This window comes from Acomys minous (assembly GCF_964271855.1).
Source record: "Acomys minous genome assembly, chromosome: 9".
Lineage (NCBI taxonomy): Eukaryota > Metazoa > Chordata > Mammalia > Rodentia > Muridae > Acomys > Acomys minous.
Window position 1 is genome coordinate 40,206,622 of NC_140490.1, and position 22,781 is coordinate 40,229,402.

General features: G+C 41.1%; 1 protein-coding gene and 1 pseudogene across 23 annotated transcripts in view; one reads left to right on the forward strand and one right to left on the reverse strand.

Moving 5' to 3' along the window:
• LOC311605065 (small ribosomal subunit protein uS2-like) overlaps positions 1-22,781 on the forward strand; it is a 986,626-nt pseudogene that overhangs the window by 202,616 nt on the left and 761,229 nt on the right. The gene's annotated exons all lie outside the window — the stretch shown is intronic.
• NSD1 (nuclear receptor binding SET domain protein 1) overlaps positions 1-22,781 on the reverse strand; it is a 120,220-nt gene that overhangs the window by 66,225 nt on the left and 31,214 nt on the right. For 21 of the 22 annotated variants that reach the window (XM_084795736.1, XM_084795731.1, XM_084795721.1 and 18 more), the window contains 2 exons: positions 19,481-19,653; positions 11,990-14,558 (listed from right to left, as the gene is read on the reverse strand). In XM_084795736.1, the coding sequence (XP_084651862.1) occupies positions 11,990-14,558; positions 19,481-19,653 (2,742 nt within the window). Of the gene's footprint in view, positions 1-11,989; positions 14,559-15,958; positions 16,179-19,480; positions 19,654-22,781 lie in introns of those variants that run through there. The other variant, XM_084795733.1, reaches the window with a different exon arrangement.

The window sequence follows — 22,781 nt, forward strand, 5'->3', positions numbered from 1 at the left end:
ATCTTTCCTCATGACTGATGTATTAAACCAAACAGACACAAAACAAGACAAAAACTTGTAACAACAAAACAAGCAGCTGGAAAGGCCAAAAAGATGGGGAGGGGCATGAAGACTGGGCTAAGGTTGCCAAAGTGCAGTGGTCCAAATCACCTGAGTCCCCATGGGAGTCCCAAGTACTTCTCCCCAGCCTCCAGCTGCCATTATGGCAGAGGCAAAAGAGAATTCCCTGTTTCTTTCCTTTTCTTCTATGCCTTGAGAAGGTTCCACCTTAAACACCTATAAACTCAGTGTTTAGTAGGTAAAGAGGAGAGATTAAAAAATTCAAGGTCACTTCTACTAAGTGAGGTCAGCCTGGGATACATGAGACCCTGCCTTAAACAAACTAACAAAATACTGGGCTAGAGAACTGGGTCATGGTTTATGAAGGTGCTTGCTGCCAAGCCATACAACTTAAGATTTATTCTCGGACCCACAGGGTACAAGAAATGTAAAGACTCTACCAGGTTGTCTCCCTCTATGAGTTCAAGGTCAGCAGGGTCTACAGAGCAAGTTCCAGGTCAGCCAGGGCCACACAGAGAAACCTTGTCTCAAAAACCAAAACCAAACTAAAAATTCCACTTAAAACAAATAAACCAGAAATCTCATCTTAACAACAACAACAACAACAACAACAACAACAACAACAACAAAGCTGATTCTAACTAAGGAGCTGAATATTCCTAAACCATTCCTTTTCAAATTATGCTTGAGCTGAAGTATAACTGAAAGAAAATGAACATTATATAAAAAAAGACAAGCCGCCAGGCATCCTAGAACACACCTTTAATCCCAGCCTGGTCTACAAAGCAAGACTAGGACAGCCACAAGAGAAACACTGTCTCAAAACAAAAACAAAAACAAAAAACAAAAAACAAAAAAACAAAATAAAAAAGACAAGCCAACCCTGACTTTTGTTACACGCCCCAAATATACCTTCCCTAATGGAAACCAGTAACTTTTTTGAACAGCACTGTACTTGATCAATAACCAGAAAAAAAGTCTACCAAGAAAGGCTGACAAGTGAACAGAATTTGATCTTGCCTTTAAGAGACAAATTAAAAGGGTGTGTGAGGGGAAAGGAAGGAATCGGAAACACACCTCTATTTCCACCACTTGGGAAGACTCTGCGAATGAAGGCTGACTTGAACTATAGAGCAAGATACTGTTCTGCACCTCCCACCCTAGCCTACAAAAAAACCGGGACTGTAGTTCATCAGCAGAATGCACTCAGTCCCAAACAGCACCAACAAAGCAAAACAGGCCCAATGGCAGATTCAATCCCAGCCACTCCAAGGACAAAGGCTGAATGCTCACTCACAAGTTCAAGGCCCGCCTACACTACTGTACAGTGAGTTCAGTGCCATCCTAAACAACTCAGTGAGACCCTATCTCAAAATAAAAAGTCAAAAATGGCTGGAGATATAAACTAGAGGTAGAGAGCTGGCCTAAATTTAATGTCCACTACCACAAAAACAAAACAAACCTCTTATGTCGTAACTCATTCCATGAAGCCATTATTACCTTAAAACTAAAACTAGACAAAGATTACGACAAAAAAAAAACAAGTCAACACAATTTATGATATAGTCAAAAACACCCACAAGCACACCAAACCTAGTAATAAGGGGAGGGGGGGAGAACCACAATGCATACCACAACCAAGTGATACCAACTCTGAGACTGCAAACTAGGTTTAATACACAGTGATAGATACAGGGAAGGAAAGAGCCAAGCAAGCCCAAAGGTACTAGAAGCACCTTGGAGATTATTAGGCAGGCAGAGCTCTGGCTTCATCTGTGTGTTGGGGGTGGAGTCAGAGAGGAATAACTAAAGGGAAGAGAGGAGACCAACCCTGAATGTGGATGGCATGACCCAATAGTCTGGGCACCCAGGCGCATATAAAAGGAGGAAGAGGAAACCAGCTAGCTTAGCCATGGCTGCTATAATGTGAGATGTTCTGCTCTGTAACCACAAGAGCTGTTTTCTCTATGACAGACTGAAAGCTCTGAAATCCTAAGTCAAAACAATGAAGAACTAACTTACCAACAAGGATAAAAGGGAAATTCCTCAACAGCCAAAACCACTCACTCAAACAGCTACTGATATAACGAAAAGAAAATACTACATGATTTTTCTAAGACTGGAATCAATGTCTAGAACATCTGTTGCAACATTGCTAGAGATTCTAGCAAAAATAATTAGGCAAGGAGTGAAGAAGTAAAGGAAATAATAAAGTAGATGAAAAGGGATAAAGTGAAACTACATTTGCAGACATATATATATAAAAATCTATGTGAGCTAATGAACAAGTTAAGCAAGTTTTGTTTTTGTTTTTTAAAGTTAAGCGAGTTTTAACAGCAAGATGATGGACTACGAAGCTGGCTCAACAGACAAGGGCACTGTTGATGTTCTGACTGTCGGCCCCCACGTGGCAGCTCACAACCATCTCTAACTCTAGTTGCAGAGGATCTCATGTTCTTATCTGGCCTCTGCAGGAACAGAGAGATGTGCAGGCTAAATACCTATAAACATAAAAATGATTTTTAAGAATCAATATACAATTTAAAAATCAACTATATTTATGAACAATCTGATGAAACTTGAAAAGCAATTTTATTTTAATAGAATAAAGAAAGTATTTAGGAATCAGCAAGATGGCTTGGCAGGTATGGGTACCTTTTTAAACCTGATGGCCTGACTTAAACCCACAAAGTATAAGGAGAAAAATCAACTCCCACAAATTTTCTATGACTTCTATACATGTACATGGATACAAACACATATAAATAGCTCAATAAATGTTAAAACATTAAGTTGGGATACATTTCGAAAAAGTATAAAGACTTATAAACTGAAAATTGCAAAACAATATTGAAACAAACAGAAGTACAACTTAGATAACATCATATGTTGATAGACTGGAAGCCAGAACAGCAACACTGCCTTAAGTAACCTACAGCTTCAGCACAATCTCTATCAAAGTCCCCAGGAGGGGAGGGGGTACTGAAGATATTAATAAATTTAAATTAATATGAAACAGAAAACAAAGTCATCTTGGAAAAGAACAAACTAAACATTCACACTCTCTAATTTCAAAGATAAAGCAATTAAACATTGCAAAACTACTGTTATAAGAACTGTGTTCACTCTGAGATGAACATTGGAAGTGGAGGGATGGGCCATACAGGAAAGTACCGAGTTGTGGCTAGCAAAGGCTGACTCTTTTCTACAATCAAAACAAAAGAACTGGGTGCTGGAGAGGCTGTTCAGGCAGTAAAGTACTTGTTGCAAAAGTACCGGGATGAAAGTTCAAATAGTTCGGCAGGACATGCCTCTAATCCTAGCACCTGGAAAGCAGAGAAAGAAGTATTTCTGAGGCCTGTTGGCTGCTGACCACTCTAGCTAAACTGGTGAGCTCCAGGTTCACTGAGACGTCCTATCTCAAAAAGAAAGGTGGAGAGCAACTGAAGAAGGCACCCAATGTCAACCCTCACATATTTGCTCTAGTATTTAACATATGTCAACAAGACCACACAATAAGAAAATAATACTTTTCCTAAGGAAACAGGGTCACTCTATAGCCCAGGCTGGTTCAAACAATAGCCATCTTCCTAACTTCTCTTTGCAAGTGCTAGAATATATAAGCGTGAGCTACCACACACAGCTAGTGGTAATCTTTCTCAATACTGTGAGTCAAATGATACCAAGATGTAAAGAAAAAGTTGAGTAGCCCAACTCATACCATTACTTAAAAAATAAAGTAAAGGCTCTAAGAAAAAATACAGGAACAAATCTTCATTTCATGATCACAGATTACACACATCTTCAAAATATGACACTAAATGCACAAGCAAAGAAAAAACGTATTTTATAAAATTTAAATATTTTTGTACTTTAAAAGGTTATGATCAAGAAAGCAGAAATACAACCCAAAGATCAGTTCAGAATGCTTGCATCACGTCTCCTAATACCTAGACGGAAGAATGCTTACAATTTAAAAACAAAGAGCTCAATTACAATAACTAGAGAAGGCCCAAGAGTACAATGTTCATCCAGCATGTACTAGGGGCCTTGTTTATCCCCAAAACCACAAAAAGAAAACATAAATAATATAATCAAAGACTAGATAGACATTTTTCTAACAAAAGTATACAAATAGCCAATTAGGTACATGAAAAGATAACCGAATCACTAGTCAGAGGAATGAAAAGGGAACACTTTTTTTTTTTATACAATTTCAAGTCACTCCACACTCACTAGAATGGCGATCTCGTCAAATAAAGGCTATGGGCATCTAGAGAAACAAAATTCTCATACTGAGACTAGGAATTTAAAATTAGATAAAGCGAGCCGGGCGTGGTGGCGCACGCCTTTAATCCCAGCACTGGGGAGGCAGAGGTAGGCGGATCGCTGTGAGTTCGAGACCAGCCTGGTCTACAAAGTGAGTCCAGGACGGCCAAGGCTACACAGAGAGACCCTGTCTCGAAAACCCCCCCCCAAAAAAAAAATTAGATAAAGCAACTTTCTAACAGTTTCTCAAAGGTCTAAGCACAAAATTACTAAATCACTTGGCTGATCCATTAGATATATAGACAGAAGAAAAACATGTGTCCAGCAAAACACTGTACCTCTGTAATAGCACCATTTATAAAAGACCAAAACTGTAAACACCCCAATCCACCAACTGATGAAAATAAAATTAACTCATCCACCCAAGGTATATAAATACTGCTAGCACTAAAAAGACGTGAATAAGAGAGAAATTTTTAAAAATCAAAATAAACAGCCCTAGTCCTTGTTACTCCTAGAGTAATTCCAAAAACCATTTAAGACATTGCAATCCCAGGAATAGTCACAATAAAAAGGGTAAAAAGAACCCTTTCACTTTCTCAGAAACTGCCCCTCACCAGACCAATGCAGCTCAGATCCAATGGCCTCTTCTCTTTGTAAGGTAGAGAAAAAGGAGGCCTGGAGGATGGGGTGGAATATGACTCAATATAAAACAAAGGAGAAGAAAGTTTTATAATTCCAAGAAAACACTTATCTATGAACAACCTGATAAAAAATTCAAAATTAGTGTTTAAGAAACACAATTAAAAATGAAAAGGAATCAATGCATGAATAAAATTAAAATATTATTACAATGAAAACTCAAAAACAACAAAACCCTGCATCTTAAGAACAGAACTGAAATGAAATCTACTAGAGAAATTCAACAGAAAATGTGATCAAGTAGGAGAAAAAGAAGATGAGCAAACAATAGAGAGTTCGAAGGTCTGGTGCCCAGCTCTGACAAGACTGCTTACTTTAGCATATATTAGGCCCAGGGTTTCATTGCCCAGCACTCTACCACATCCTGTGCCTTAGTTTCTTATCCTGGTCGTTTAAGAAAACACCTCAACAAAAATAATTTAAGAGAAAGAGCTCCAAAATAGCTTAGCTTACTGCTGAAGGCAGCAGGAGTTGAAGCAGTCGGTCAGAAGAGAGTAGTGTGAACACATGCAGCTAGGGCTCAGCTTGCTTTCTTCACTTTGACAGCCCAGGTTCCCAGAGTCCTCCCACACCAATTAAAGTAATCAAGAAAATCCCTCACAGGAACACCCAGAAGCCAATCTCCCAGGTGAATCAGGTCTTGTCAAGTTTACAAAACCAACCACTGCAACAGGCATGGTGGCACACACCTTTAATCCAAGCACTTGGGAGGCAGAGGCAGGTGGATCACTGTGAGTTCAAGGCCAGCCTGGTCTACAAAGTGAGTCTAGGACAGCCAAGGCTACACAGAGAAACCCTGTCTCGAAAAACGAAACAAAAAAACTAACCACTGCACCCTTCCAAAAAAAAAGGTAATTAAAAAATTATGCAAAGAAACGTGGAAAAAAAGGACAGAAAGCTTGCTTTAAAAGACTTCCTAAATCTGAGGAAGAAGAGGACAGGGAAATTAAAGTTTAAAAGACTCCAAAAAGCTGGAGTTGCCTAGCACATATAAAGGTCTTGAGTATGACACCCAGAAATCTAGGGGATAGAAGCACAAACTGTGACACATCACAATTTTTGAAAATCACCAAGAAAAGCAACTCTTAAAAGACATTTAAGATTTCTTAAATCTTTCATACCAGAAGAACTAGAAGAATACATTCAAGCTGGGCATGGTGGTGAACACCTTCATTTTCAACACTTTAATCACCAGGCAGAGGCAGATGGATCTCAGTGAGTTTGAGGCCAATCTGGTCTACAAATCGAGTGTGTGTGTTGGTGGGGTACATTCAAAGGGCTGAAAGAGAAAACTGCAAGCCAGTCTTATATCCACCAAAACTGCCTTTCAAAACTGAAGGAGAAACTGACTTCTCCAGACAGACAAAAGTTGAGGTAGTTCATTATCTAAAAATTAAATTTTCTGGCCACAATAAATATTTATATATTGAATACTATAGGGTTATAAGAATAGAGAAGAATTCTGGTAAAGAATTTAGCAGATTAAAGTGTGTGTGTGTGTGTGTGTGTGTGTGTGTGTGTGTGTGTGTGTGTGTATTTTTTTAAAAACTAACCCAGCCACATTATATGGTTCCTAGTCCAGGGGAGCAGAGACAGCAGGAACTTTTCACACTCAAAGCAAGCTAGCTCTACGAGTTCCAGTGCAGTCAGGACTTACTAGTGAGATCCTATAAGAAAATAAGAGTTCTAGATAGGCCTGGTTTGTATAGTTAATTCCAGGACAAGCAAGGATACAGAGTAGGTTATAAAGTAAAATAAAAATAATCACTTTTTTAAATAAATGCAAATAGTAAACAAAAGATAGCAGATACCAAACAAAATATGCTTTGTCAAAAACTCCCACAAGAGGGCTGGAGAGATGGCTCAGCGGTTAAGAGCACTGACTGCTCTTCCAGAGGTCCTGAGTTCAATTCCCAGCGACCACATGGTGGCTCACAACCATCCACAATAAGATCTGGTGCCCTCTTCTGGCTTGCAGGTGTACATGCAGGCAGAATACTGTATACATAATAAATAAATATTAAAAAAAAAAAAAAAACTCCCAAAAGAGACAAAGAATGACAATACAAAATGACAAAATAAGCTTAACAGAAAGTTAACATCATAGTGCTCAAATACATGAAACAAACATTGACAGAATTGAAGAAAAAAGACATTTACAGTTAGACAAAGCAATTTTAATGCCACTTTACAACAATGGAAAAGACAGTCAAATATGGTGGCTCATTCCTACAATCCCAGCTCTTAGGGAGTTCAGATAGTTAGATCACCTGAACTCAGAGGTCCCCTGAGTTTCATACTGAGCTCCAGGGTAACTTACTAGAACATTAGACTCTGTATCAAAAACAACACAGGCATGCTGACTAACACCTATAATCCTAGCACTGTGTCAGAAACAGGTGAAGACCAGCCTAGGCTCTGTATGAGGCAAGTGATTCCCAGGCCAAGCTGGACTACAGAGTGAAAACATATCTTAAATGAGGGCTGGGGACACTAGCGAGATGGCTCAGTGGGTAAAGGCACCTGCCACCAAACTTGATATGACATAAGGCAAGAATCAACTCATAAACATATGCTGATACACACAAATAAATAGAACAATTACCCAAAAAGTGCAAGACAATAATTAGACTTAAATACTGCAGGTTACGGGACAGAACACATGCACACTTACACACGCACTTACACTAACACTGAACAGCAGCAGAATATACATTCTTCTTAAGTATACACAGGACAGTGCCCCAAAATACATCATGCTCACTCAGTATGTCAAAAGAAATTTATGAAGAATAAAAATATATTATTGTTACCAGTCACCATGGAAAGAAAGCAGAAATCCATGACACTACAAATTCAGAAAATTAGCCGGGCAGTGATGACACATGCCTTTAATCCCAGCACTTGGGAGGCAGAGGCAGATGGATCTCTGTGTATTCAAGGCCAGCCTGGTCTACAAAGGGAGTCCAGGACAGTCAAGGCTACACAGAGAAACCCTGTCTCGAAAAACTAAAAAAAAAAAAGAAAAGAAAAGAAAAAATCCAGAAAATTTAAACACATATGGTAATAAAACTGTATTCTAAAATACTTCAAAAAAAAAAAAACCCCCCACAAATACATATGTATGTATGTATGTATGTATGTATGTATATAAAAGAAATTGTAAGAAAAACTAAAAATACGTTGAGAATTCAAAATACTACAGACTGAAACTTAAGATATTCAGCAAAAGTAGTACTAAGAAAGATTTTTACAAATTTAACTATATTTTATGTTCATTGGTGTTTTGCCCATATGTATGTCTATGAGTGTCAGATCTGGGAGTTAAGACAGTTGTGAGCCACCATGTGGGTGCTGGGATTTGAACCTGGGTCCTCTGGAAGAGCAGCTACGCCATCTCTCCAGCCCCAAGAAAGATATTTATATCCGTAAATACCTATGGGTTTTGTTTATTTGTTTTTAAAGCCAGGCGCACTGGTGCCAGAGAGATAACTCAGCAGTTAAGAGTGGTATGTACACACACACACACACACTTTTAAAACGTTTAATCTTAAAAAGAGGGCAAAGCGGGCGTCAGGTTTAGTGACCTACATCCTCAATAACCCCAGGACTCAAAACGTACAGGCAAGAGGGAATGTCTATCTGCAAGTCAAAAGACAGCATAGCAAGTTCCAGGACAGCAGAAGATAGGGGGAAAGATTTTTTTTGTTTTCATTTTTGAGACAGGATTTCTCTGTGTCACCTTAATTGTCCTGAACTAGCTTTGTAGACCAGGCTCGTCTCAAACTCACAGAGATCCACCTGCCTTTGCCAAGATTAAAGGCATGTGCTACCACACCCTGCTTTAAGATATGAAATTTTAATCCAAAATTAGAAGAAGAAGAAAAGATCCTACAGAAGTATGTAAAACTGATGAGAAAATACAGGGCTAGAGATGGAGAGATGGCTCAGAGTTTAGAGCACTGGTTGCTCTTTCAAAGGTCTTGAGTTCAATTTCCAACAACCACATGATGACTCATAACCATCTATAATGAGATTTGGTGTTCTCTGGCATACATGTAGGGAGAATAATGTATAAATAATAAATAAACCCAAGCATGGTGAAGCAAGCCTTTAATCCCAGCACTTGGAAGGCTGAGGCAGGCAGATTGCTCTGAGTTCGAGGCCAGCCTGGTCTACAAAGCACATCCAGGACAGCCAAGTAACAGAGAAACCCTGCCTCGACAAACCAAATAATAAACAAATAAATCTTTTTTAAAAAAGAAACAACAACAAAAATCAGAAGCTAGGAATGTACATCAGCTAATGGCTTGCCAATAACAAGGCCTTAGACTAGATCTCTAATGTCAAAAAGGAAAAGTACTTTTAAATGCCAAGTTGAAGTTTTTTTTTTTAATATATTCAATTTTTTAAAATTATTTATTTTAAATTGAGATTTCAATTACCGATTTTCCAGCATATCCCTAACTTTAACTCTTCCAGTTAAAATATAGAGTTTGGAATATACTTGCCATATAAGACTACCCCTCTTCCAAAATCCTCCCTGTGCAACAGACTCGAGCTACAAACTCTGTATTTTAACTGGGAAGGTTAAAGTTAAGGGTTGTCTTATACGCCAGAAAATTCAGTACATCATTCCTCGCCCCAGTCCTCGCATATACCCTACCATGCTTTCTTTTAAATTCAAGGCCTCTTTGTTCATTAACTGCTATTTTATCTTATATTCAATTTTTAATTAAATTATGGGACGGACACACACACATACAAGGTACGAGCATCTGAGTGCAAATGAGATTATATCCCCTGGAGTTGAAGTTCCAAGTGGTTATGATCTGCTTCACACATGTGTTAGGATCCTAACTTGAGTCCTGTGCAAAACAGTATGCACTTTCACTGCTGAGCCATACCTCTAGGCCCTCAGACTGAAAATATATACATATTACGAGCTCTTGGCAACATTAAGAAAACAGGGACTTAAATCATAAAGATATTATAACTGAGAATATTAAGAACTATACACCAAGTTAGTGTGGTAGTGGTAGTGCACGCCTTTAATCCCAGCACTCAGGAGGCAGAGGCAGCCGGATCGATTGAATTCCAGTCCAGCCTGGTCTACCAACTGATTCCAGGACAGCCAAGACTGCACAAAGAAACCTCTGTATTGAAAAACAAAACAAAACAACAAAAAAAGAATTTGAAGCTCAGCGTGGTGGCGCACACCTTTAATCCCAGCACTTGGGTGGCAGAGGCAGGCAGATTACTGTGAGTTCAAGGCCAGCCTGGTCTACAAAGCAAGTCTAGGACACCTAAGATAACAGAGAAACCCTGTCTCAAAAAACAAAACAAAACAAAAACAAACTAAGAAGAATTATACACCAACAAATTAGACAATCCAGAAGAACTGAATAAATTCTCTGAAATAGTCAATCCAACAAGACTGAATGAATGAAATGAATTAAGAAAGAAAGAAATCCAAAGTTAACCTCATGCCAGTACAAGGCAAAGGCAGCCTGTCTACAGAGCTAGTTCCCGGACAGCCAAGGGTACACAGAGGAACTGATAAATAAGGGAGAAAAAATTTAAACAGACATAATGAATAAAAAGATTGGATAATCTAAAACCTCCCCCCCACCCCCCCTCCACCCCCGGGCTGAAGAGATGACTCAGCAGTTAAAAGCATGCACTGCTCTTCCAAAGGAACCGAGTTCAGAGTTCAGTTCCCAGCACCCAGGCCAGGTGGTTCACACTGACCTAAACTCTACTTCCAGAGGATCCAACACCTCTATTGAAACCTGTACTCATGTGCATACACCCACATGCTGAGACATAACTGGAAATAATAAACATAAAATGTAGAACACCACCTAAACCCATGTTCACTGGGCATCAACCAGGTGGTTCAACATTCTCAAACTTTCAAAGCTAGGCGTGTTAATTTGTATCCAGTATCCAAGCAATCAGGAAGATGAGTCAAGATGATCAACAGAGTAACGTTTCCTCAACAAATGATTTTAGGAGAACTACATATTCAATCAAAAAAATCAGGGCCTTTTCTTTCCACCATACCAAAATCAAACAAACAAACAAAAAACAAACAAACAGGTACTAGACCTGAAACAAAGAGCTCCTAAGACACAGAGAAGAATGTTATCACACTGGGCATTAGCTTCTTAGCTATGACACCTAAGGTAAAAGTTTTCAAGAGCAAAACCAGTTTTAAAAAAAATCATTACATGAAACTTTAAACTTCTCAAAAGCAAACAAAAGGTTAGCTGGGCATGGTGGTGTTCCCTTAATCCCAGTAGTAAGATCTCTTGAGTTTGAGGCAGCCTAGACTACATACCAAGTTCCAGGACTGCCAGAACTACACAGTCTCAAAACAAACAAACAACAAAACAAAAGACAATAGAGAAAAAAGGTAGCTCATGGGATAGGATTTCTTAGCACGTGTCTGTCTACATAAAATTGTAGATCCTTCTCAAATTGTGATCAATAAAAAGTCAAGTCTTTTTATTATAAGTACACGAATGACTACACTCAAAATTTTAGGCCTACAACCTGTCAACTACCTCTTGAATGCCAAAATATTAGCCAACTTTATAAGGTAAGAAACTGGAAAGGGGGGAAAACTTGCTAGGACTTTGGAAAGGGACTTCTGATCAAGATAAACAGGTAAGATGTGTGCCTGGGCAGTGGAGCACTGACCAGCATGCCTGATGTCTTCAATCCAACCCTCAAAAACAAACAAAACAAAACAAAAAAGTCTGAAAATGCAGGCACCCAGTCTCAAATTTCAGTCTTCTAAATAAAACTGTTTCTTAATCAAGTGCTAACTCCATCCTCCAAGTTTGTAACACATTTTCCATTACAACAAACAGGCCCAGGGACTTGAGCACCTGACAGAAAGCAACATTATCAACAAATTCTCTAATCACTTTCTACCAGATACAGTCCTTACCTGGCTCAGGGAGCTTAATCTGTGGTGTCAAACTGGGAATTCCTGTCTCCTTTTCCACATCACCCATGCTGACACTGGATTTATCACAAATGGTCATCCGTGGCCCAACTGAATCCGATTGGCTGGCATGGTTGGGATCCGCTGAAGAGTCCTCAAGTATGCTTGCAGGAGGAGCTCTTTGTTCTAAGAAATCATCCTGCCCCTTTGGCACAGTGTCACCAGGAAGCAAGACTCCAAAGGTACCCTCAGAGTTTTCTTTCTCCCTAAATCTGTTAGTGCGTTTCCCAGGCTTAGGGCGCCTTTGGTTTAATCGCTGCCAGCGCTTTTTAGGCACCACCTGATTAACAACATGAGGCTCATCATTCTCACTGTTCATTTCAGAGCCCACCTCTGGGCCTTTTCTGTTCTCAAAAGAAGGTTCTTTTTCAAGAATCTTATCAGAGTCACATTGTTTAACCTTGCTATCAAAAAGTACATCACAAAAATGGGTGTCTTCATTTCTTAAATGGCCCATTTGTTGAAGAGGCTCCTCTTGTGGAAGATCTTCTGCCCCATCCCTTGATGGGCCATTCACTGAGCCTCCACTTTCTTTGTCTCCCAGGTGGTTAGCTGCAAGGGTCACAGCTGGAAGGCGGTGGTTCAACTTTCTCTTTCGCTCTGTCTTTAAGGCTTTTGGGTTTCCTGGGGGTTTTGCCATCTTGGCTGAAATAGTTTCTCTCAATTTGGATGATGGCTTTGCTCGACCACAGTTACGCCTTGGAATACAGTTTGAACGACTTTTACCACAAGCAGGGGGTTCTCTTTTGTCAGCAGCTAAGCTGGGGAGGGAAGAAGACAGTTCTCCAGACAATGCAGAGTCACCCCCACTAGGACTAGGGCGGACAGAGTCCTTAGTGCTATCTCCAGGTTTTTCAGAATTGTGTGTGGAACCTAACACCAAAACCTTAGATGTTCCTACAGGGCTACCAGAAGAACAGTCCCCACGGTCTGGAGTACGGTAGGAAGCCAGATTTTGAGCAGTCATTAACCGCTGCTCCTTTGTCTTACTATCATGCATATCTTTGAGCATCATTAGCAATGTACTAAATTTGTAATCTGGTTCAATGGGTATATGATTCTGACTAGAAGCAGAAGAAAATAGTAATGGCTTTGATGACTTTGATGTTCCAGAGTCACTGACATCCTCACTTAATGATCTGTAAGAGAGTTCCTTCAATTCTGACAAAACATGCTTTACCACTGCTGTTTCTATATCACTTGAATCTCTGGTTTTCTCATGCATATTGCTCAGTAGTTTTAGCCCCTCTGCTTTCCCACTTTTGGGTATGCTGGCCAAAGGAGAGCCATTGGTATCAGCAGAACAGCATTTCAAGCTGGGGTCCTCATCTGTAACTGCTGGTTCTGCAACAGCTGGGCTCTCTTTATGCTTACCTTTCATACTTCGGAACTTGGGCTGTCTGCATTTCAAAGGTAACAGAGTTTGGTTTGTAGCCCCCCCTTTTGTCACTGAGTTTTCACTACAAACACCTGGTGGTGCACAGAATTTTGTAGTGAGATCATCATTTCTAAATTCTGGTTGGGATTTGGGAAGAGGACTACAGATTTTAAGATCAGAAAGATTGACCTGAGACATCTCAGCAGTTCCCGGCTCAGCTCTCTTGTTAGAATCCACCAAGTGGTCTATATGTGAATTAGTAATGAGGGATTTCTGTTTCTCTTTTACCCTGTTTGTGGCATGATATCTAGAATACTTTGTTTCATTTTCATGCATGGATAAAGCATCCTCTGCTCTATCAAAGGCATCTGTAATTTCAAGGACAGTGTTATCAAATTCTGAGTTGTTTTCTACAGGATCCAGATCACTGCTCCCATCATCAGAAGTGGTACATACACTAACAGAATCACTTCGCTTTTCCTCATCACCAGCTTCTATATAGCAGAGTTGTACTTTTGAGCTGCATACTGGGCCTGGTTGGAGTTTCTTTTTCTCTCCAGAATGTTTGGGGAGTAAAGTACTCTCAGACAAACCTGATAAAGAATCACAATTTGAAGTCTCAAAATCTGTCTTAGCAGTGTTCTGTCCACATGAAGAAAAGAGGAAACCTCCTGGTGCAGTGCTAGGTCCTGATAGACTGCTCGCTATCCTGGAAAGTTCATTAGAAGCCTGTTGATCAGATACACCCCCAGAGATAAAGTCTAAGCCAAGGTTCTCTGGAATTTTCCCCCTCTGCTCCTCTTTGTGTGCTTCAAATGGCATGAGGCCCTTTTTCACACTAGTCCTTTTTATTATATTATCAGAGCTCTTTCTAACTTGAGACTTGGCACAGGGCTTTTCCTTTTCATCTGCAGAATGGTCAGAATCAAAAGCCAAAGACTTCAAGCAGCCATTAAGCAACAGGTCATGTTCTGATTCAGGATCATTTGTACAGTCCTCAAACGGCATATCTTCCTCACTGTCCATCTTGATTGAACTAGTAACACATTTTTGGTTCTTAGATCCTTTTGGAACATCGTATTGCTCAGCAAGACCAACACTGGCTTCCCATTTACTCAAAATTTTCTGAGGAACCTTAAATTAAAAGGAAAATAAGAATATAGTTTATTAAAAAAAAAAAAAAGAAAAGCAGGGAGATAATAAGTACCTCAAATCAGAAGCAACCTAAAATCTTGTTGTTCTACTTTATTTTTTTGTTACTGTTTTAAAGATAGGATCTCACGAAGCAGCCCTGGATGGACTGGAACTCACTATGTAGGTAGACCAGGCTGGGCTCAAATTCACAAAAATCCACCTGCCTCTGCCTCCGAAATACTAGGGTCAAAGATGTCCACTACTACTCCTGGCTAATTTTGCAATTCTTACTGAAAGTTCTCTTTCTGAAGCTGGGTAGTGGTGCAGCCCCCTCCCCCTCCCCCAAAAGAAACCCTTTCTGTTGTTGAGATAGAGTTTTATGTATACACAACCATGTTTAGCCTTTCAATGCTTTTCTATGCCACTGCCCAATATTAGCATCTGAGTTTATCACAACTGGCCTACCAAAGAATCCCCACACTACTGTTACTAATGTAACTATTATGCTGAGTGTGGTGATGCAGCCCTTTAATCTTAGCAACTGGGAGGCAGATCCCTCAGTTCAAGGCCAACCTGGTCTATAGATCTAGTTCTAGGACAGCCAAGGCCACAAAGAGAAGCTCTTGGAAAACCAAAAATAAATAAATAAATTACATATAGCTAAAGGAATTAGTCTCTCATAAAAATCCCCACACTTTTGACATTTATCAGCCAAACCAAGTGGGCTATTAGCTTCAATTAAAAGTAGTAAAATTACATTAAAAAAAAAAAACATTTCATAGACAAGATTTCTGTGTAGCTTTGGCTGTTCTTGGACCAGGTTGCCCTCAAACTCAGAGATCCTCCTGCCTTTGCCTCCCTGAGTGCTGAGATTACAGGTATGTGCCACTACACCTGGCTGTAAAATTACATTTCTATAGAAAGATCCATTTCTAAAGACTCAATCCTCCATATATTAACACCTTAGAATTAAAAAAAAATTTTTCTCCTGACATAACAAAGGGCACACATGCAGAGGAAGGAAGGAAGGAAGGAAGGAAGGAAGGAAGGAAGGAAGGAGTACCAAAGGAAAAAAGCATGGAAAAACACGACAAGAAGAATGAGTGGGTCAGGTGCCCCACAGGACCTGAAATCTGAAGTTTCAGGTATTACTAGGGCATTTAACTAACCAAAGCTCTTTTATACATGCTAAGTCTAATCTGGAGTATACCAAGTTATCTTCAGAGCATACTGACTTAATCCAGAGACACAAAAACAAAATGGGTACACAAAATGCATATAGTCATCTCTAAATTTGTCATGGATTCGGACTCTGCAGCCTCTGCTTTCTAGGTTCTGGAACTGCAAGTGTAAACCAACAAACCCACCCAGAGCAAAGGACTCTTTCTTACTCAACTTACTATAAAAGCCAGGCAAGGTATTTGTACTGGCTGGTTTTGTGGGAAACTGGACACAAGCTAGAGTCACCAGAGAGGAAGGAGCCTGAATTGAGGAAAGGCCTCCATGAGATGCAGCTGTAAGGCATCTTCTCAATTAGTGATCAATGGTGGAGGGGCCAGCCCTGCAGGTGGTGTTATCCTTGGGCTAGTTAGTGGTCCTGGGTTCTTTAAGAAAGCAGTTTGAGCCGGGCGTGGTCGCCCACGCCTTTAATCCCAGCACTTGGGAGGCAGAAGCAGATGGATCTCTGGGAGTTCGAGGCCAGCCTGATCTACAAAGTGAGTCCAGGACAGCCAAGGCTACACAGAGAGACCCTGTCTCAAAAAACCAAAAAGAAAAAAGAAAGCAATTTGAGCAAACCATAGAGAGCAAGTCAGTAAGCAGCACACACATATACACACACTCCCTCCCTCCCTGCCTCCCTCCCTCGGCATGGCCTCTGCATCAGCTCCTGCCTCCAGGATCCTGCCCTGATGTCCTTCAGTGGTGACCAGTGCTGTAGAAATGTGAGCCAAATAAACCTTTTCCTCCCAACTTGCTTTTTGGTCATGATGCATGGTGTTTTGTCATAGCAGTAGAAACCCTAACTAAGACAAGTTGGTACCAGCTCAAAGGGGTCCTGCTGTGCAGACCTCACCATGTTTGGGATGACTGTGGAAGAACTTTGGAACTGTGGGCTTGAAGAGCCACTGAGTGTTAAGAGCTCAGTGGAATGTTCAGTAGGAGCTTGGAAGATAAAGAAATGCAGAAGATGGAGGACTAACTTATGAAACTTTACACAGAAATGTAAAGACTCTATCAGGGTCGTTTGCTATTTTGAATTAAGTTTGTCATTCTGGTCAGCTGGGACTGAAGAGTCAGCCATGACTAACAAGCGGTCAGCACCACTGAAGTGAAACCTTTGAGTTACTGGGACAATTGATGCTGGCCAGTTGGAGCTAAGAAATTAGTGATGGTTAAGAAGAGACCAGCATCACTGAGGTGAAATGTTCTGGGAAGTATTTCCTGAGACCACAGGTAAGTTGTGTTCCAGACACAGCCAAGGTTGTACCCTCATGCTGGCAACCAGAGTTTATAATGTGTAAGAGTCACCCAGGTGGTACTGGTTTTGAAGGCATGAAGAGGTTATGGAGAGCAGCTGACACTTAGCACTGTAAGTAGCCAGGAGAGGCCACTAGTGAAGGTGCAGCCTCAGTGGCAGCTGAAGGGCCAGGACTGAAGGAGTCAGGCAAAGAAGTTGAGATCTGGCACAATGAAGAACCCTTTGAGAGGCTATTGTTCAAAGTGCAGCCCAGTTGAAGAAAACCCCAGCATTTTGGAAAAGCCAGTACCATGTGATGAACACCAAGAACAGCAGTGGTGGAGTGAAGGACAAGCTGTGTTTCAGGGGACGCAGGCTGAGAACTGGCCCAAGCCCTTTGAAGGAGTCCAGAAAGTTGTGAGTGAGTCCCACACATTGGACAGTTGGAATTTTGTTTTGTTGTGATTTGATTGTGACTATGCCCTGATTTTTCCCTCTTAAAGTAAGAAAGTATTTGGTTTATTTTTTACTTTATTGGAGCATACAACTGAGAGAGTTTGAATCTTAAAATACTTTGGATTTTTAAAAAGTTGGCTATTTTAAAGGGACTGAAATTTTAATGTCTGAATTTGTAAAAACTGTGGGACTTTCAAAGTTATTTGTTTTCAGTGTCAGATCTTGGGGATAAATAAGAGTTAGCCAGGCAGTGATGGTGCACACCTTTAATCCCAGCACTCGGGAGGCAGAGGCAGGAGGATCTATGTGAGTTTGAGGCTAGTGTGGTCTATAAAGTGAGTCTAGGGCAACCAGGGCTACAGAGAAAACCTGTCTCAAAAAAACCAAAAGAAAGAAAAGAAGGGTTGTGGCTTAATAGGGATGTCTGTGTGTCAGGCTGACAAGGGATTAGCTGTACTGGCTGGTTTTGGGACAACTTCACACAAGCTAGCCATCAGAGAGAAAAGAGCCTGAGTTGAGGAAATGCCTCCATTGAAAGCCAGCTGTAAGGCATTTTCTCAATTAGTGATCAATGAAGGAGGGCCCAGCCCATTGTGAGTGGTAGCATCCCTAGGCTGGTAGTCCTAGCTTCTCTAGGAAAGCAGGCCAGTAAGCAGCACCCTCCATGGCTTCTGCACCAGCTCCTGCCTCCAGGATCCTGCCCTTTTGAGTTCCTGTCATGACTTCCTTCAATTATAAAGAGTGCTGTGGAAGTGTAAGCCAAAGAAACCCGTTCCTCCCCTGCCTGCTTTTGGCCGTGGTGTCATCACAGCAAATGTCGCACACCTGTAGTCCCAGCTACTCAGGAAGCTGAGGAAGAAGGATCTGAGCCCAGGAGTTGAGGTTAGTTGGGGCAAAACACCAGGAGCCCATCAAACTAATCAAGTGACTAAACAGATTGTGAAATCCAGGGACAAAGAATAACAATTACAAGAAGTAGTGGGAAAGGGAAATAAGGAATTATGGTTAAGGGCACAGCCCCAGCATTACAAAATGAAAATAAGGACTGATAACGTAGCTCATCAATAAGGTACTTTCCTAATATGCCTGAGGCCCTGAATTCAATGCCCAACACGGGGTGGTGAGACATGAATGGATTGACACCAGAGACAGAGAGATACACAGAGAAAAAAAAAGAATGAATGACAAGTTTGTTAGTTGTATTTTAACAAAAGATCAAGATTAGATTGGGCTACATAGCAAGACCTTGTCTCAAATATGCATATATGCACACACAGTTTTTCACAAAACAAATTAAACTCTCTTTTCTAAGCAAACTGTAAAAAAGCATCAAGCAAAAGTAACAAGACGCGCATGGTGTCACACGCCTTTAATGCCAGAGGCAGGCGGATCACTGTGAGTTTGAGGCCAGCCTGGTCTACAAATCGAGTCCAGGACAGCCAAGGCTACACAGAGAGACCCTGTCTTGGGAAAAAAAAAAAAAGCAAAAGTAACAAATGTTGAATTCCCAGCATCATATAAATTAAGGGTGATGGTGTATTCCTGTAATCCCAGCACAAGTGGATCTGTGAGTCTGAGGTCAGCCTGGTCTACAGAGTAATTCCCAGGACAGCCAGGGATATAAGGGAAAAGTCTTGTCTCGAAAAACAAAACAAAAAACAACCAAAAAAGACTGTTCACTCCATAATTGTGTCCATTACTTCTCTTTGGCAAGTTAGAGGTAGGCAGAGTCACTCCTCAAAAAACTCAGTATATTGGGCTGGAGAGATGGCTTAGAGGTTCAGAGCACTGACTGCTCTTCCAGAGGTCCTGAGTTCAATTCCCAGCAACCACATGGTGGCTCACAACCATCAATAGTGTGATCTGATGCCCTCTTCTGGCCTGCAAGTGTATATGCAGGCAGAGCGCTGTATACAAATCTATAATGCTGTTTCTTCCATTTCTTCCATAAGGCAACCTACAAGAAGATAGTTTTTGAGCAATTCTTTTGTTTATGTATTGTCTTTACCTTATGCCTATATCCTTTTTCTTTCTGTTTCCCTCTTTTCCTAAGGACAGGTAGTTCTTCAAATTGATGCCTGCCTTCAAACATAACAATTGCTTTTCCGGCCACCCAGGCTTTTTCAGAAGGGTCTCCAAAGGCCTCCACGTAGTACTCTCGATAGGGCCTCCTATTGGCAACTAGATAAGAAAACAAAGTGTCATTACTTCAAAAGGATGAGTACTTACCATTGAGTTAACAGCCAAACCTCTAATTGCCTAGGAGCCTCTGGGCCACTAATTGTTCAGCAGGTGAAGACACTTGGCACCAAACCTACAACCTGAATTCAACTTGAGTTTAGTCTCCAGAAAACACATAATGAAAGGAGAGCGTTGAGTCCTGCCAGCTGTTAAGAGTACTTGCTGATTATATAAGAGGTCAAAAGCATATATGCTCAAAACCATGCTGAGTGGCAGGAGACACAGCTCAGCTGTTAATGATTCTTGGTGTTCCACAGGACCCAAGAGCCATTCCTGGCACCCAGATCACAATCTGCTCTAACTCCAGCTTCAGGAGATCCACCTGCCCTCTGTGAGCAACCTCAAACACACAGTAAAAGTGTTTTTAAGGGGCTAGAGATAGCTCAGCAGTTAAAAGCTCGTATAGCTCTTGCAGTTCCGTTCCCAGTACCCAAGTCCAGGGGGTTACAATTGCCTAGAACTCGAGCTCTGAGGAACCCACTGCTCTGACCTTCATAAGCCTGTGCATTCACTGCCCACAGGCACATAGTGAACATGCATCTTTTAAAAAGGAAAAAGAAGCCAGGTGTGGTGGCACACACCTGTAATCCCAGCACTCGAGAGGCAGAGGCAGGTGGATCACTGTGAGTTCAAGGCCAGCCTAGCTTACAAAGTGAGTCGAGGACAGCCAAGGCCACACAGAAAAACCATGTCTCAAAAAAAAGGGGGGGGGGGACTCCCACAAATTGTCTTATTGACACACTCTCTTCTTCTCTTTCCCTTTGTCTCTCTCACTGTCTTTCTCTCTCTCTGTTTTCTGTGTAGCCTTGGCTGCCCTGCAGTCGCTCTGTAGACCATGCTGCCCTTAAAATTACAGTCCCTCTGCCTTGGCCTTAAAAGTGCTAGAGTTACAAGACTAGGCATCTCTTAGAGAAGCACACAGCACCAGCATCCACATCTAGCACTAACTCACAACTTCTATAGAGAGAATTAGGATTAAAATCATTCAAACTATATATCCAAAGAACCAGCTGAAACAGGCGTATGGAGAGGTGGGAGCGGCATAATGCCTCTAATACCACAATTCTAAAGCCCTAGGCAGAAGGACTCAAAGCCAGACTGGACTATAAAGAGAGTTTCAGGTCAGCCTGAGTTGTATCTGGAGAGTTTATCTAAAACTAAGTCAAGGGCTGGGTACGCGCCTTAATTCCAGTACTTGGGACACAGAGGTAAGCAGATCTCTGTAAGTTTAAGGCCAGGCTGATCTATACATCTACAGAGTTGTTGATCTACAGGCTGATCTATGGAGTTCCAGGTTAGTCAAGGCTACATAGTGAAGCCTTGGTGGAGACAGGTGGTTTCAGAAGTAAGGTTATCCTTAACTGCACAGTAATTTTTGAAGTCAGTCTTGGCTACAGAATATTGTCTCAAAAAACAAGTGATGGCTCAGAGGTTAAGAGCACATATTGCTCCTACAGGAGACCAAAGCTCGGTTCCTAGCATCTATTTTACAAGGTCAACCCACCTGTATTTCCAGTTGCAGGGCTCTCCCTTGCCCCACCCTCTGGCCCTACCCTCTGGCCCCACCCTCTGGTGTTACAGAGCATATCATAGTGCCTGGGTTTTCCCTGGGTGCTGAGAACTGAACCTTAGTCCTCCTGCTTTAAAAGGCAAGCACTTTACTGACTGAGCCATCCCTGAGGCCCCGAAAGTTGTGTTTTCTAATATCATTTGAAATACTTAACCTAAGGGGGGGGGGAGAACGACACTGTATTTTTGTATATGGTACTATATACTACACTGTAGTTTTTATATTCACATCAAGTAAGAATTGTCACAAGTCTGTAACTGCTAAATCTTAATGTACAGTTTTGCATTTCACTGTACTTGAATTTTCTACAGATTTGAAAATTTTCAAAGAAGTTGAAGGAAAGAACTGCGCTGCGATGAAGACGGGCTGCCAAGATAGCTCAAGCAGGTAAAGGGACACGCGGCCCAGCCTGACAGCCTGAATTCAATCTCTAAGAAAGGAGGCAAGGAGAAAGACATGCCGCCTCCATCTCTCATAGGCTACTGAACAATGGCAACAGCAAAAGAAAATGAGCAGTAAGCACACTCAGGATAAACAAAGTCATTACTACAAAGAAGGCTTTGTGGGGTTTTTCTATTTGGCTTGGTTTTTCAAAACTGGGTTTCATTGTGTAGTCTTGGTTGTCCTGGACTTGCTTTGTAGACCAGGAGGGCCTCAAACTCACAGAGATCCACCTACCTCTGCCTCCCTAAATGTCAGTAAAGTTTTTTTTAAAGGCAACTTATTATAGCTTGTCATAATAAACTACAAAGAAAAAAAAAACTGAAAATATTGGGGCTAGAGAGATGGCTCAGAGGTTAAGAGTACTGACTGCTCTTCTGGAGGTCCTGAGTTCAATTCCCAGCAACCACATGGGGCTCACAACCATCTATAACATGCTATGATGCCTTGTTCTGGCCTGCAGATATACATGCAGGCAGAACGTTGTATACAAAATAATAAATAAATCTTAAAAAAAAACAACAACAACAAAACCTGAAAACACTTAAAGAGGGAAAACCGGGAAAAACATGAACTAACTAACCATAAGCTTATTTCTCCAAAGTGCATTGAGTTCCCAGAAAGCATGATTTTAAAGAATTTTAACTTCTTATACCTACCCCCAACCCATGGTATCTTTTTATTTAATGATTTATGTATATAGTGTTCTGCCTGCAGACCAGAAGAGGACACTAGATCTCATTACAGATGGTATGAGCCACCATGTGGTTATTGGGAATTGAACTTAGGACCTTTGGAAGAACAACCTGTACTCTTAACCTCTGAGCTGTATCTCCAGAACCCCTTGGTATCTTTCTGCCAATAAGCATGCTTGCTCTTGATTCTGATCAGAACTTTTTGTATTTTTGTTTGTTTGAGGTAGGATCTCGGGTACCCGAGACCATTCTCAAACTCTAGGTAATCAGGGATGGTCCTGAACTTCTGATCCTTGCCTCCTACCTAATTATAGACTTGTGCCACCACATGCCATTTATTTGGTGCTGAGGATAATACTGAG